The 16973-nt window shown below is 43.3% G+C and overlaps 1 protein-coding gene across 3 annotated transcripts in view; it reads left to right on the top strand.

The window, feature by feature from the left end:
• The window catches only part of pdcd6ip (programmed cell death 6 interacting protein), a 96347-nt gene that overhangs the window by 35889 nt on the left and 43485 nt on the right, over positions 1-16973 (top strand). For all 3 annotated transcript variants that reach the window (XM_085993846.1, XM_085993845.1, XM_085993844.1), the window contains exons 4-5: positions 1722-1849; positions 11189-11342. In XM_085993846.1, the coding sequence (XP_085849972.1) occupies positions 1722-1849; positions 11189-11342 (282 nt within the window). The remainder of the gene's footprint in view (positions 1-1721; positions 1850-11188; positions 11343-16973) is intronic.

Here is a 16973-nt window from a genome sequence, read left to right as displayed (position 1 = left end):
AACCCCAGAAATTAGCCTCGTGTCTTTTTATTTTTTTCCATTTTGTTCCTGTGGAGAAGCACTTGATCTCCACTTGATGCCTCTCTGATTTAAAAAGTGTGCAAGAGATTCTTGTATTACAGTTGGGCAGTACATTTTCAATATTCTACAGACTGAGCATTAAATGGGCCATACAAGTGTACTATTTTTCTTTTCTATAGTTGTCTGATTATATTTTCTAAGGAATTTAATTTCAAATGCCGCAACTTCATTTTAAATTCTTATGGAATCCATTTCTCACCACCTCAAGTTGCTACTGATGTCCCACTGTGAATCCTGTCTGTTTTCAAAAAAAAAGTACGATTTGAAGCGATAATGGGCAGGATTTTAGTATTGTCACTAGGTATGCACATTGGGCTGGAATTTGGTGTAGAAATAATGGTGCGCCTAACGGTGCTCAGTTATTGAAGGGTAAATTGGACAGCGACTGCACACGTGTAGTTAAACACAGAACTCGGGGGAAGTTGCTGTCTGAGTTGCCCTGCTCCTCCAGAAGCTGCGCTATGCCAGTATCTCACCGAGAGACTCCGCATTGAAATACATGGGACGGCGTGAAGTTCCTGTTTTTACATGATAAATTTTTTTATTACCTCTTTCTGCCTCTTATGTCTCTCTCTCTATCTATCCCATCTTTCTTTCCCTCTCTGTCACTTTCTGTACCTGATTTATTAAATATTCTAAGTACAGCAACTTGCACTTTGTGCCTCAGTGTATAAAAACATCTTATGGTTTTTCATGGGGCTGGAGGATAGAGAGGGGAGAGACAAACAGACACCAAGCAAGATCAAGTAACCTAAAAGTGTGGTCCAAGAGGGGTTTTTGGAAGAAAATTCCAGAATGTTAGAAACCGTGGAGGTCCAAAGAGACTTGGGGGGGGGGGGGGTGCCCAGCTACATAGATCATTAAAATGTCATGAATAGGTACAGAAAATAATCAAAAAGGCTAATGGAATGCTGGCCTTTATATCCAGAGGACTAGAATGCAAGTGGGTAGAAGTTATGCTGCCGCTGTTCAAAGCCCTGGTTAGACCACACCTGGAGCACTGTGAGCAGTTCTGGGCACCACACCTTAGGAAGGATATATTGGCCTTGGAGGGAGTGCGGCGTAGGTTTACCAGAATGATACCTGGACTTCAAGGGTTAAATTATGAGGCGAGATTACACAAATTAGGGTTGTAGTCCCTGGAATTTAGAAGATGAAGAGCTGATTTGATTGATGTTATCAAGATATTAAGGGGAACAGATAGGGTGGCTAGAAAAACAATTTCCGCTGGTTGGGGAGTCTAGGACGAGGGGGGCATAGTCTAAAAATTGGGAGTCGGGCCTTTGAGGAGCGAAGTTAGGAAGCGCAAAGAGTGATAGAAATTTGGAACTCTCTTCCGCAGACGGCAATTGATGCTAGGTCCATTGTTAATTTTAAATCTGGGATTGATAGTTTTTTGTTCAAGCAGAGGTATTCAGAGATATGGGACAAAGGCGGGTATCTGGAGTTGGGTCACCATGATCTCATTGAATGGCAGAACAGGCTCGAGGGGCTAAATGTTCCTATGTTCCAAAGATTTGATTATTGTCACACAAACTAGCTTGTAAAATTTCTTAGCTGAACAATACCCAAAAACTGAGTGATCATAGGTGAGGATTTTAGCTACTGTGGTTTTTATAACTTCTTGCATTTGATTACAGCCCTTGCAAGTTTGGGATATGAGAAGAGCTGTGTCCTGTTTAATATTGGAGCTCTAGCCAGCCAAATTGCAGCAGAGCAGAATCTGGAGAATGATGAAGGGTTGAAAGCAGCAGCTAAGTATTACCAGGTAAGCAGACTTCATTGTTTCTAAACTCTTAATTTTTAATGTTATTTTTGATTGTAGCCTCACTTTCTCTCGCCACCAAGCCCCATCCCAAGTTTCTCTCAGATATTCTTCCTCCTTTTCCCTCTCAGCCTCTGCACTGTGACCCCTCATCCTTTGTGATTTCAATCTGAACTACTTACTCACCTCCACCCTTGGTACCCTTGTACCTTTTACTCTCACCCATCTTGGTCAATCCCCCTGGTGGGGTCCCCATCTTCACTCCCTCAAGTCCCAGGGGTGCAAACTTAGAATCATAGAATCTTACAGCACAGAAGGAGGTGATTCGGGCCATCGTGTCTATGCCTGCTCTTTGCAAGAGCTATCCAATTAGTCCCACTCTCCTGCTCTTTCCACTTAGCCCTGCAATGTTTTCCTGTTCAACTATTTATCCACTTCCCTCTTGAAAGTTACTATTGAATCTGCTTCCACCACCCTTTCAGGCAGTGGATCCAGATCATCACTTGCATAAAAAAAATAATAATAATAAATCTCCTCTTCCCCTCTGGTTCTTTTGCCAATTACCTCAAATCTGTGTCCTCCAAACCTAATGATATTGTGATCACTGCTTTCCAAAAGCTCTCCTAGAGCTAGATGGGGGACAGTAGCGTAGTGGTAATGTCACTGGGCTAGTAATCCAGAGGCCTGGACTAATGATCGAGACATGAGTTCAAATCCCACCACAGCAGCTGGGGAATTTAAATTCAGTTAATCTGGAATAAAATGCTAGTATCCGTAATGATGACCATGAAACTATCGGATTGTCGTAACAACCCATCTGGTTCACTAATGTCCTTTAGGGAAGGAAATCTGCAATGTGGTTGAATCTTAACTGCCCTCTGAAATGGCCTAAAAAGGCCACTCGGTTGTAACAAACTGCTATGAAAATAAGAATGAAACCGGATCGACCTCGGCATCGGACACGGCACCGGCACACCCAGCCCAGTTGACCCTGCAAAGTCCTCCTCGCCAACATCTGGGCACTTGTGCCAAAATTGGGAGAGCTGTCCCACAGACTAGTCAAGCAACAGCCTGACATAGTCATACTCACAGAATCACACCTTTCAGCCAATGTCCCAGACTCCTCCATCACCAGGGGCGGCAGCACAGTTGGGAAGGAGTGGCCCTGGGAGTCCTCAACATTGACTCCGGACCCCATGAAGTCTCAAGCAAGGAAACCTGGTTACCACCTACCGCCCTCCCTCAGTACTCTTCCATGTTGAACACCACTTGGAAGAAGCACCGAGAGTAACAAGGGCCCAGAATGTACTCTGGGTGGGGGACTTCAATGTCCATCACCAAGAGTGGCTTGGTAGCACCACTACTGACCGAGCTGGCTGAGTCCTGAAGGACATAACTGCCAGTCTGGACCTGCAGGTGGTGAAAGAACCAACACGAGGGGAAATACCTACTCTCGTCCTCACCAGTATCGCCGTCCTCACCAATATCGCCATCCTCACCTGTCGCAGATGCATCTGTCCACAACAGTATTGGTAGCAGTGACCAGCGCACGGTCATTGCCGAGACTAAGTCCGTCCTCATAATGAGGACACCCTCCATTGTATTATTGTGGCACTACCGCCGTGCTAAATGGGATAGATTCAGAACAGATCTGGCAGCTCAAAACTGAGCGACTGTGGGCCATCAGCAGCAGCAGAATTGAATTCCACCACAATCTGTAAACTCGTGGCCTGGCACATCCCTCACTCTACCATTACCGTCAAGCCAGGGGACCGACCCTGGTTCAATAAGGAGTGTAGAAGAGCATGCCAGGAGCAACACCAGGCGTACCTAAAAATAAGGTGCCAACCTGGGGAAGCTGCAACACAGGACTACATACATGCCTAAAAAGCAGAAGCAGCATGGTGTGGACAAGGCTAAGCGATTTCCCCCAATCAGCAGATCAGATCAAAGCTCTGCAGTCCTGCCACATCCAGTCGTGAATGGTGGTGGACCATTAAACAACTAACGGGAGGAGGAGGAGGCCCCATGAATATCCCCATCCTCAATGATGGTGGAGCCCAGCACGTGAGTGCAAAAGACAAGGCTGAAGCATTGGCAACCATCTTCAGCCAGAAGTGCCGAGTGGATGATCAATATCGGCCTACTCCAGAGGACCCACTGTCACAGAAGAAAGTTTTCAGCCAATTTGATTCACTCCACGTGATATCAAGAAACGGCTGAGCACACTGGATACAGCAAAGGCTATGGGCCCCGACAACATCCCGGCTATCGTGCTGAAGACTTCTGCTCCAGAACTAACCGCGCCTCTAGCCAAGCTGTTCCAGTACAGCTACAACACCGGCATCTATCTGACAATGTGGAAAACTGCCCAGGTATGTCCTGTCCACAAAAAGCAGGACAAATCCAACCCGGCCAATTACCGCCCCATCAGTCGACACTCAATCATCAGCAAAGTGATGGAAGGTGTCATCAACAGTGCTATCAAGCGGCACTTACTCACGAATAACCTGCTCACTGATGCCCAGTTTGGGTTCCGCCAAGACCACTCAGCTCCTGACCTCATTACAGCCTTGGTCCAAACATGGACAAAAGAGCTGAATTCCAGAGGTGAGGTGAGAGTGACTGCCCTTGACATCAAGGAAGCATTTGACCAAGTGTGGCATCAAGGAGCCCTATTAAAACTGAAGTCAATGGGAATAGGGAAAAATGCTCCACTGGCTGGAGTCATACCTAGCACAAAGGAAGATAGTTGTGGTGGTTGGAGGTCAATCATCACATCCCCAGGACATCACTGCAGGAGTTCCTCAGGGCAGTGTCCTAGGCCCAACCATCTTCAACTGCTTCATCAATGACCTTCCCTCCAACATAAGGTCAGTAATGGGGATGTTCGCTGATGACTGCGCAATGTTCAGCGCCATTCACAACTCCTCAGATAATGAAGCAGTCCATGCCCGTATGCAGCAAGACCTGGACAACGTTCAGACTTGGGCTGATCAGTGGCAGGTAACATTCGTGCCACAGAAGTGCCAGGCAATGACTATCTCCAACAAGCGAGAGTCTAACCACCTCCCCTTGACATTCAATGGTATTACCATTGCCGAATCCCTCACTATCGACATCCTGGGGGGTCATCATAAACCAGAAACTTAACTGGATCAGCCACATAAATACTGTGGCAACAAGAGCAGGTCAGAGGCTAGGTATTCTGTGGCAAGTGTCTCACCTCCTGACTCCCCAAAGCCTTTCCACCATCTACAAGGCCCAAGTAAAGAGTGTGATGGAATAATCTCCACTTGCCTGGATGAGTGCAGCTCCAACAACACTCGAAGCTCGACACCATCCAGGAAAAAGTAGCCCGCTTGATTGGCACCCCATCCACCACCTTAAACATTCACTCCCTCCACCACCGGTGCACCGTGGCTGCAGTGTGTACCATCTACAAGATGCACTGCAGCAACTTGCCAAGGCTTCTTTGGCAGCACCTCTCAAACCCGCGACCTCTACCACCTAGAAGGACAAGGGCAGCAGGCGCATGGGAGCACCACCACCTCCAAGTTCCCCTCCAAGTCACACACCATCCTGTCTTAGAAGTATATCGCCGATCCTTCATCGTCGCTGGGTCAAAATCCTGGAACTCCCTACCTAACTGTGGGAGTACCTTCACACGGACTACAGCGGTTCAAGAAGGCGGCTCGCCACCACCACCACCACCTCGAGGGCAATTAGGGATGGGCAGTAAATGCTGGCTTTGCCAGCGACGCCCACATCACATGAACAAATATTTTTTAAAAAAAAGGCCTGCAAAGGGATATAGACAGGGTAAGTGAGTGGGCAGATGGAATATAATGTGGGTAAATGTGAAGTTAGTCACTTTCTGTTAGGAAGCATAGAAGAGCAGAATATTTTTTAAATGGTGAGAAGCTATTATGTTGGTGTTCAGAGGGATATGGGTATCCTCATACAGGAAACACAAAGTTAATAACATGCAGGTACAGCAAGCAATTAGGAAGGCCAATGGTATGTTGGCCTTTATTGCAAGGGGGTTGGAGTATAAGAGTAAGGAAGTCTTGCTGCAATTCTACAGGGCCTTGGTGAGACCACACCTGGAGTACTGTGCACAGTTTTGGTCTCCTCACCTAAGGAAGGATATACTTGCCTTGGAGGGGGTGTAATGAAGGTTCACCAGATGGATTCCTGGGATGAGAGGGCTCTCCTTTCAGGAGCGATTGAGTAGAATGGGCCTATATTCTCTGGAGTTTAGAAGAATGAGAGGCGATCTCATTAAAACATACAAGATTCTGAGAGGGCTTGACAGGGTTGATGCTGAGAGGCTATTTCTCCTGGCTGGAGAGTCTGGAGCTCGGGGGCATAGTCTCAGGATAAGGGGTCAGCCATCTAGGACTGAGATGAGAGATTTCTTCACTCGGAGGGTTGTGAATCTTTGGGATTCTCTACCCAGAGAGCTGTGGAGGCTCATTTGTTGATTATATTCAAGGCTGAGATTGATAGATTTTTGGACTTGGGGAATCGGGGGATATGGGGATCGGGCTGGAAAGTGGAGTTAAGGTCGAGGATCAGCCATGATCTTCTATAATGGTGGAGCAGTCTCGAGGGGCCGTGTGGCCTACTGCTAATCCTATTTCTTATTTTGTTATGGTTCGTTGCCTCTTCCAAAAATGCCACTCCAAGATTGACTGCATGACGACTTACCGAATTAGGCACACACTTCGCAGAGAACTTTCTTGTCCCTTATTTCGTTCATAGTTTGAGCCCATCATTGATAAAAAGGAAAAGGTCTTTCTCGTCACCCCCATCAAGACAGATGATAATGGATTTTGTGTAAAATATTTGACAGTTTAGCAGTAACTTCCTGTATACCACAACAAAGGAGTCATTGTTAATTCAACATTAAGCTTATTTAACCACCTCCTGTATTTTAATCCATGTAAATGATCCATTTTTGTGAGAGCATATCACTTACTGATCTTGCATGCATTGCAGATCCAGTATTTTGATCCTTTGTCTTGGATTTTCTGTTCCACTTTTTTGAAAGACTCGACTTAAATTGATGACGTCCTCTTCAAACATGCATGCCAAAATAAGAAATGGGTAAACAATGACCAACAGTTTCAGAAAGCCCCCCCAAGACTAGATCTGTGACACAGTAACAAATGGTAGCTGACTTGTACTTTTTCTAACAAATGCCAGATGGTAATAGTGAGCATAATACATGACTATTAAAAAGAACATTTCTGCAAATCGGGGGGGAAAAAAGATACAAAATGCTGGAAATGCACAGGGCATCAGTCAGCACCTGTATAGAGGGAAAGACAGGTTATGAAGTTTGAGGGGCAACCTTTATCAGAACTGAAGACTGAAAGAAAGGCATTTTATTAACACTGAAAAAATAATGACCCAGAAATTCGGGTCGGGGGCTTCGCGCGGGTGTAAGCCTCCGTCCTGCACTTACCTAGCGCGCCGGCCGTTGAGCTGTGGGCCTGCGTGGGATTCCGATCCTGGGCCTGCTCCGACTGCCGGCGCGCAGTGCTTGCGTATCCCGGGGGCGCAGTTAGTTCGATGTGGGCCATGGAATCACGTGGGCCATGGGGAGCCAATCGGAGCAGGGAATGCCCATTCATAAGTTTGACAGGAAGTGCTGTCAAACTTATAAATACTATAAGCCCCAAAACATCACTAAATCTTCAAATAAATTTTTAAAAATCATATTTTTTGAATAAACTATAAATTGCATGAAATAACTATTTTAAACAATTTAAATTTTTGAAAACTAATTTTATTTTCTAACGGGGCTAAAAATAAACTTACCTTTAAAGTATTTAAAAATAATAAACCTGTGGGAAAAACTGTTTCAATTTTAATTAATTCACCACTTACCTTGTAAAAAGCAGGCCTTGCGACTGCTTTTTACATGTCTAACTTCTGGAGACTTACATTTTTTTCCCAGGTTTTCCCGGGAGGGTAAGTTCGATGCGCACGCGCAGCCTCTCCTGCGCACGCGTTCGACCTCTGAACTACTTCGTTCAGGGGAACCGAAGTGCAGGTTTCCCACGCATGCGCAGTGCATACAGGAAACCGGCACTTCCATTGGGCCTACGGATGAGTACCCCGTGCGTACTCACCCGTGGAGACCCGAATTTCTGGGCCATTAATGAGAGTAAAGGGGGAGTGGTGGAATCTATATGGACACCAATCACAGAGGGAGTTATGGATTAAATAACCTGCAAACTGCTTAATAGAAAACTGTTACACAATATAAAAGATCATCAATGAGATGATGCAGAGATATAAAAAGGACAATAGAATATGTAAATAGCGAGGGGTGGAAAGTTACAGGGAAGGTCCATATGAACAAAAGCTTGAACAAATAAGGAAAAATGAAAGGAAAGAACTGCAAATGTTGTATATTCAAAATTAAAAAAAGAATGCAATTGAAACATGGGTCTTCCATTGCGAGGAGAGTCATTGGAAAGTAACTCCAAGTAGGCCAGAATATAATTTTAAAACTCTCACCTCCTGGATTATTAATCCAGGCCTCTGGATTACTAGTAGCATAACCAGTAATGTAACAACTATACTACCGTTCTATCCGATGCCTGTATCAACCTTTTGTGCTTTGAATATTGTTACTGTAGCAAGTTATAAATAAAATTCCATAGTTCTCTCCTAAATTGATTTTGTTGCCTTTTGATGCAGGGAAAGCTGGAAATTGTCCTGAGCGTGCTTATCTTTTAAATGATGACTTGTGACTTAGTAATAAAAATTGTCTTTTTTAAATCAGCGACTTCCCTTTTAAATATAAAAACGTATGAAAAGCTTTTGTTTGAGATATTAAATCTATACTGTTCCTGAAAACTTGCTGCAAGGACAGCATAAGAAGCTAAATGGCCTCCGCTCTGGGGTCAGTTAAGTTCTACAAAAGCCAAATCTATTGTAGGTTACAGAAAATGTCATGCTTTTTAAAGCTCTGGCACAGTAAGTTACAACTTTGCATGGTGCAAATTTCTTTATTTTGACACTAACATTGAGAAAATCCCTTAAAATTACCGTAGCAATCACTAGCCAAGGTTTCTATTTTCTGCCAGAATTTCTGATTTTCACTTGTCAGTTATGAATTGCAAATCTGTCTTGAGGAGAACCTGAACACCTTTTTATAAAAGCATAAATAAAAAGAGAAAATGCTGTAACTACACAGCCCGTCGACGTCTGTGAAGATCAGCGAGCCTCCAAATAGCCAGAAACGTGCAATTTGATCATCAAAACACCATTTGAAATCCGTGTAATAAATAATCAATCACCACCGAACAGTGCCCCTGATCATCAACTTCATTGAAATCAAAACAGAAAACTGCCTTCTCCTCAGCCCTTGTTGAAAAGCCCATTGGATTTGGTACTGCTGACCTCATTTTCTTCTAGATCCAGTCAGAACATTGTAGTGTGCAGGAGTGTCCTTTTACATGGGCATGGTCACAGCACTGCAACAAACCTCTCCAAGGAACATTGCCTCTTGCTGTTTATAAAGTGTCACTTCTGCCAACCTTAATTATATGGTTTTTGAGTATAATGAATCTTAATTTCTCCAGAAGTCTTTAATGACTCATTGGGGAAATGAATCTCCTGGCGTTGTACTGAGCCATGCAATCAGCATTGCCCTGGTTTGATCCGTGGTCTGTGATAAGTAGCTGACCTTGGCCAGAGTGATTAGTTGGCATCAGTGGCCCTTGTCTGTGAAGGAGGAAAAAAATGTACCTGGGTTCCTGCTATTGATTTCTATTCAGTGACCTCTGTTGGAAACTGGGGCCCCTGCATGAGGAATAACTACTTTAATTGAGGTGCCAGTGGACTGCATGTCCCAGTATTAGTCAGTGTCTTCACATGAGAAAGTTGTGAAAAAATCTTCACCTTTGTCAAAAACCTTTGCCAAGTCCACGCAGCATTTCCTGGCCAAGAGGGCGAGTTGGCCTCGAGATGAGGATTACAGACTGTGGAGTTTGGCTTTAAATTTGCTTATGTTTTTAAACTTTCCCCATCTGTGGAGAGAAAGTAACATCATCTTGAAATTTCATTTCAAGTTACGTAGCTTCTCTGATACAAGCCCACTTTATACCACTCCTTATAATTCCTTTGTGCTATGCCATCCCTCAATAATGGGGCTTCTCTAGATTTGAATTAAGGCGTTTTAAAAATGTCACTTGTAATATTTGCTGCAAGGTAATTTGAAAACTGTTGTAGTTTTCATTAGCCGTGTGCAGCATTGCACGTATTCCATGTGTCAAAATCACAAAAGGCCTAGAATGGTGCTGTTAGTGTCCTCTAGTGGATTAAAGTGTAAATTACTTTGGAAAAAATCATTCAGTACTTACAGCATCTAAATATCAGATTAAAAACCGTTGATTCCTGGTAGTGTTGTTCATAGACAAAAACACTCTTTCTGAAACTCTTTGTTTCTCTACCATTATATAACTCATTGCCTCTCTCTCTTTTTCTGTTTGTCTTCCACTGTTTGACTCTTGTTCTTTTACTCTACATCTCTCTCCCTCACAGTTTCTTGTCTCACTCTTGTGATTTCTGTAAACCAACACTCCTTCCTTTCCTTTGTCTGTCTCTCCCACTCTGTCTCACACTTTTGTTTTTGACTGTCTCACTTCATGTGTATGTCTCTCTCATACAATCCTTCATTGTGTTACTCAATTTCTATCTTCAATGATAGAAAGCAGCAAGATGGGGCATAAACTGGAATATTCCTTGGTTGGTCGATCTTCCCATATCATTTGCAAGCACTATTGATATCTAAAACATCTGGAGCACACTGAAGCTGTGCTTGTTTCATTCTGGCAGATAAATGCACTTGTAGAGCATTGAATTGGTTTGAAATTGAGCACTGAAGTGCTAACCATAGGAACATTAGGAACAGGAGTCGGCCATGCAGCCCCTTTAGCCTCCTCCATTCAATTGGACCATGGCTGATCTGTATCTCGACTCCATTTACCCACCGTTGCCCCATATTCCTTGATACCTTTGCCTAACACAATCTATCGATTGCGGTCTTGACCGCTCCAATTGTCCCAGCAATCCACAGCCTTTTCAGGAAGAGACTTCCAGATTTCTGCTGCCCTTTGTGTGGGGGAAAAATGCTTCCTGACTTCCCTCCTAAATGGCTTAGTTTGAATTTCAAGATTATTGTAACCAGAAGCAATAATCATAACTAATGGGTCAGGAAATAGTAACTTTACAAAATTGAACTAATCCTATCTTTTTTAAGTTTGATCCTGTGGGCGGATGGTGGATGAAGTAAAGTGCGTCTTTTTTTCACTGCAATAGCTTGCCAGTGGCGTTTTCCAGCACGTGAAGGATACTGTGCTGTCGGCACTGAATCGAGAGCCCACGATGGACATCTCTCCAGATACCGTTGGCACCCTCAGTCTGATTATGTTGGCTCAAGCACAGGAGGTGTTTTTCCTTAAAGCAACAGCTGGTAAATATGACGCTTTCAATGTTCTTTTGTTTGCACATGGGTTCTTACTGAGGCTTGTACTGGTTTTGTTACGATGTTCCTGCTGTCGTCTTGGTTAAATATGCCTTCCAGTTGGTTAATATTTTGGAATAATTTCACTCGGTTTGCACTTATTACTGAGTCAGCAAACCGGAAACCAAAATTGAATTTTAGCATTTTACTTTAATAACATAAGCTATAATTTGCAAATCACAGTTCTTACTTGACTTGATGACATTAACAAAACTTTGCTTTAAATGTTTGACTTTCTAGCTGTGCCAATAAAAGTGGCACAGCTTTCTTACTAAAATAATATCAGCATTTTTCATGTGATGACCCCCAACACAATTGGATGGATCTTTTTGGTGACAAAATTGTGAAAATAACTAAAAATAATTGTATCAGGCTAACTTTTCTGGGGTCACACTGCACCCCTCCCCCCCCCCACACCCCCCCCCCCACACCCCCTAAACTCACAAGAAAAGTTGCCATAGACTCTTGTCCCAATGGCTACAGTTCTGGAATGTGTACAAACATATGTCGCTGACATGCTCGCTGACCTCACTCACTTTTGTCTTTTTTCTCATTTGCTGTCTTACTCCTTTCCTTCTGTTTTTCTTGTTCTCCTTTACTACTCCCAGCATTGCACACTATTCTTGCGCTCTATTTTTTGTGCTCTGTTTCTCACTCTTGCTCTTCCCCTTTTTATGGTGCTAATTTCCTTTTATGGTACTGCATTTTTTTTCGCTAACAGCTGACTCACCAAATAGACTTTTTCCCCCACGATTCACTGTGCTGAAACTGGACACCCTCTGCATGCCACAGATTGAGAACCAGCACATGACTGTTACTGCATTATTACAGCCGCAGCCATTTCATGTGATACTGGCATAGCATTACATCTCGTTAGTCTGGGTGGTCTAATGAGAAGTTGGTTATTAAAATCTAAATATTTTTAAAGATAATTATGGTGGCAAATGTTTTGTTTTAAGATAGTGAATTAATTAAATCTGAACATTTATTACATTTTTAACTTCAGATTTTAGCATATTACTTTTTTGCAAAAACTTTCAACCACAATTTAAATAGTGTATTTCATGTAGCAATGGCGTTTTAAACAAAATATGCATGTAGCAGAGCAGCTGGGGGAGGTAACTGAAGGTACAGTAGGTTTTGAGGCTTCTGAAGATGATAAAAGAGGTAATGAGGTACATTTTAGGGAGAGAGTTAGATTGCAAGAATGTTGTGAATGAAGTTCTATCACTGACGGTGGCGTTGGGGAGAGGAAGGAAGGATTTTCAGCCATCCAGGGTGAGTGAGGATGTGTCCTGGAGCTCGAGAGGGTTGCAGAACTGGCATGCATTAAGGTCATGGAGGAACTTGATAACGAAGATCTGAATTTTGAAATGGCTGTGCTTGTGGACCCAGTGGATCTTGGCAAGGGGAGGATGATAGGGTACAGCCTGTGGGGTTTCAGATAAATTGGAGTTTGTAGGGGACAGCTAGGGAGGCCAGCGAAGAGAGTTTTTGAAAAGTTAATCCTTGAGGTGATCAAGTTGCGGATGAAGATTTTGGCAGCAGTGGGGATGAGGGTGGGAGGGGGCAGTAGGCCTTGGGAGTGGACCAGATGTGGGGTTTGACGCTCAGCTGAACCAAGTAGGGCAATGACTTTGTATTCTTGCTGGCTTAGTCTGAGAGCGGGCGAAAGGGGAGAACACTTAAGGTATGAAATGTCTGCTGGAAGCCGAACAAAGTGGCTCTGGTCTGATGACCAGCAAAGCAACGGCCCTGGAATCAAAGGCGGAGACAGAGTAGAAATATTGGCAGTTACTGTGGCTACATGAAAGCTGACCGACCCCCTGTTTGTAAATGATGATGCTGCATGCAAATTAGCAACAGGAGGCTGAGCTTAAAGCTTTGGGTTACACTGGACATTTCTCTCTGATCTTGGGAGAAGACTCAGTTGGAGAAGATGAGCTGATTGTGGTGAGACCATTTAAGAATGGGAAAACGACGAGGAAGGTGCCACAAAGCTGGGCCATGGAGGAGTGGCGATAAAGAAGGGAGTGGTTTCATCGGTGAGAGAGCGGTGAAGGAGGGATAGCACACCACAGTCTGTCGCACATGATGCTGTTGTTGGCTTTGACCAGGGTGATCTTGATAATGATGGAGTGGAATTACTTGGAGTAGTAAAGGAGATGGGCACCCAATTGGGCAGTGATTAATTGTTTAAAGAACTTAGAGGAAATTGAAGGTTTGAGATGGAGCAGTTGTTCAGTATGACAGAATGTTCGAGAGAGGCTTTTTTAAAAAGCAGGGTGATGGCAGCATTTTTTAAGGGGGGGAATGTTGCATTAGGAAAAGGTGAGGTTTCAGCCATTGAGCCACGGAGTAGTGGGTGATTGTTTCGGAGCTGGATTGGGAGGGTATCAATGAATTGGGGGGGGGGGGGGGGGGGGGCGGTGGTGTAAGAGTCATTGGGTGAGTGCAGCTGAGCCGATGTGCTTGGTTTTTGCAAATTAAACCGTGACTCTGCGTTGAATGCTGGAGATGAAAATGGAAAGTGTGGAGAATTAATTTTGTCAGGGAGAACAATCTGGAATTGCTCTCCAGGGTGATCCTAAGAATAGGTTTTGGCCACCGAGTGGGATAGACAGTGCCGTTTAAGGTAGTCAAGCCATATATTGTGGTTACTGGCCAGGTAGTTGGGAGCATTTTATGCACAAATTGAGGACTCTTATTTGATGGTGCCATCTTTTGCCATGCGATATTACTTCAGTTCTAATGAGTTAATATGGTTATTTGAGTGTAAATGCTAACTGTGGAAAATGCAGGTTTGTAACCGAATATACTTCTAAAAAGCTAGGAAACATTGATGACTTTGAGTCTGATATTTATTTACAAAGCAATAGTGCTTAGTATTTTCTAAATATTTGTTTTTTTCTTGTAGATCTTGTAAAATGATTATGATTTTGGCTGCTAATTTACTATTACTTGCTCAGGGAAATGGTTGTCTGTTTTGTTTGCCATTTTCTGTGTGATCTTAGAATATGTGAAGGCATCTGTTTTATGAGGAGATTCTTGACTGATTATTTATTTTGCTGAACCATAACCCACTCATTAGTGTCAATCTGGTGTAAGCAAAGGTGTTTATCTAACCGGTGTAGACATCCGTTTTCCTGCAATCCAAGACATACGATTCCATTTGACCTCAATGTGTTGGCTATAGTCCTGTCATGTTTGTACCATTTAGTTAGATGGTAGTCTGATAAATCCAACAGGGAATTCGGGAGTAACCTCTTTACTCCAAGTGTTTAGAATGTGGAACTCGTTACAACAAAGAGTAGTTGAGGCGATTAGCGTAGATGCATTTAAGGGGAAGCTAGATCAACACATGAGGGAGAAAAGAATAGGATATGTTGATGGAGTTAGATGAAGGGCGGGAGGAGAGGAGGCTTGTGAGGAGCATGAACACTGGCATGGACCTGTTGGGCCGAATGGCCTGTTTCTGAACTGTAAATACTAGGTAACTATTCTGCTTTCCTAATCCGTATTGTATGAGATTACATTCAATGGATACAGGAGTGCTTTGTTAGAAAGTAGGCTTACAGAAAAGGCACTGTTTTATCAAGGAATTAATTGCTAATCATTCTATGTGAGCCACTTATTTCAGAAAGTGAAATAACTAATTCTCACATAGCTTTCTGTATCAACCTTTTGAAAGCAAGTACTCAAATTATTATTTTTTTTTTAAATTGTGGTTATTTTCATTCTACCCTATACATCAATTGCTCATCCTCAGTTGAGCATGGCTATGCCTTGTGCTGTTCCTTGCTTAACTGATGAGTCAAATGCTGTAGGACATTAAAAATTGATTTTGTTTTAGTTCTGAGATTGAATTTGCAATTGCCAGGAACTGCCACTCCCTGTGTAGAGGCTTTTTTTTGTTGTTGAGAAGGCAAGTTGAAAGGCCAGAGCCCATAGTGCTGGTACCACCAAGATTGAAGAGAAAGAGGGACTCGGGCAATGGTGAAGTTGCCAAGCCTGAAGATTGTGAGAGATCAAAGTTTCAAGATCCTGAGTTCAAATGGGGGACTTAAGGGGTCTAGATTTCAACTCACTGAGGATGTAAAAAGATAGACAAATGTGCAGGACAGCATATTTGGAGCTTTGAAGGAACAGAGTATAGCTCATCGTATCCAGAAAATAGAGAAAAGAAAGATTTCAATCGAGAAGGAAGTTGGAACCTGGAAGTGAAAGAGGAATCGCCTGTCGGGTAAGTGTTTTCTTAAACCCTGTTGAGGGCTGCAAGATGTGTTGGAGCTACCCATATATGGGAACAACATTCTCGTTCTGGGTAGGGTTGATTTTGATTGTCAACACTGGAATGCAGGTCTATAATCACAGACATGTGGAGGGACCTTGGTGCTGCTGGGCTGAGTGAGTCTAACTTGACACCACACAAACTGCACATCCTTCCAACTGAAGGTTGTTTGAAGGCTGGAAATGGGGTTAAAGGAAGCAACTAATAGGATGACACAAACAAAATTAAATTATGGAAGTATTCTTTTATGTGGAAAAGAATACCGACAGCATTTTCCATTGGTTTGTCTGCTGAAATGATGTGAGTAATAAGTGCTGGCAAAGTTTTACATATTTCAGAAACTCTTATTGGAAGATCTCCAGGAATAAAAGCTGTTTTCAGTTCACTGTTGTCTAGTTGGACGAACATTAGTTAGCAGCTGGGCCATCCTGAATTTCAACAAATAGTTTTGAAATAAGCTCCAAGTATCTTGACTACATTTATGGGTGACCTTTTAAGCAGATGGACTCTTTGAACCACATTTTGATTGGATTAAAAAAATCCAGTGATGTCTGAAGTGATGAAACTCCACTCGTCTGAAACCCTGCTCTTAACTGTGTCGCTTAGTTAGTTTCATTTTTTTTTCAGTGGGCTGATGAAGTGATGGGATTAGTCATTCTGTAAGCGGTTGAGAAAATCTGATCAGTAATTTATGTGAAAAGCTGGAAACATCGTACAAATATGCCAGAGCTTTTGTCTGGTGGGCTGCAAAGATGCATAACGTTGGGCTTTGGGGGTACACATGTAAAGTTTATTCCCATGTTACTATTGATTTGTATATATCTGATCTTGATGCCAGCACTTCCTGGTGTTCTGATTGAAGATTTATCCACCAATTAAGCAAGAGTTGAATAATAGTAATAACCGAAAATGCTGTAAATGCTCAGCAGGTCTGGCAGCATCTGTGGAGAGAGAAACCAAGTTAATGTTTCAGGTCAATGACCCCTTTGTCAGAACTGAAAAAGTTGGAGATGTAACGGGTTTTAAGCAAGTGCAGAGGCAGGGCAAGGGGCGGTGGGGGGGGCGGGTTGGGTGGAGGGAAAGAACGAAAGGGAAGGTCTGTGATAGGGAGGAAGGCAGGAGAAGGAGGATAGTCCTTGACGAGCATCCAGGCTTTCAAAATAAGTAACACATGCTCTCACAATATTAAGTTGCCTGGACTTCGAGGGACAAGCTGGCCAGGATTTGGAGACTTCATGCAGCCCTAGGGCCACAGGTTGGGCAACCCTGCACTGTGTCTTGAGAATGGT

Source organism: Somniosus microcephalus, chromosome 7, assembly GCF_052327205.1.
Source record: "Somniosus microcephalus isolate GS21.2 chromosome 7, FLI_Smic_1.0, whole genome shotgun sequence".
NCBI classification, from domain to species: Eukaryota; Metazoa; Chordata; class Chondrichthyes; order Squaliformes; family Somniosidae; genus Somniosus; species Somniosus microcephalus.
The sequence above is the reverse complement of the archived record's forward strand: the minus strand, read 5'-3'. Positions and strand labels throughout refer to the sequence as shown.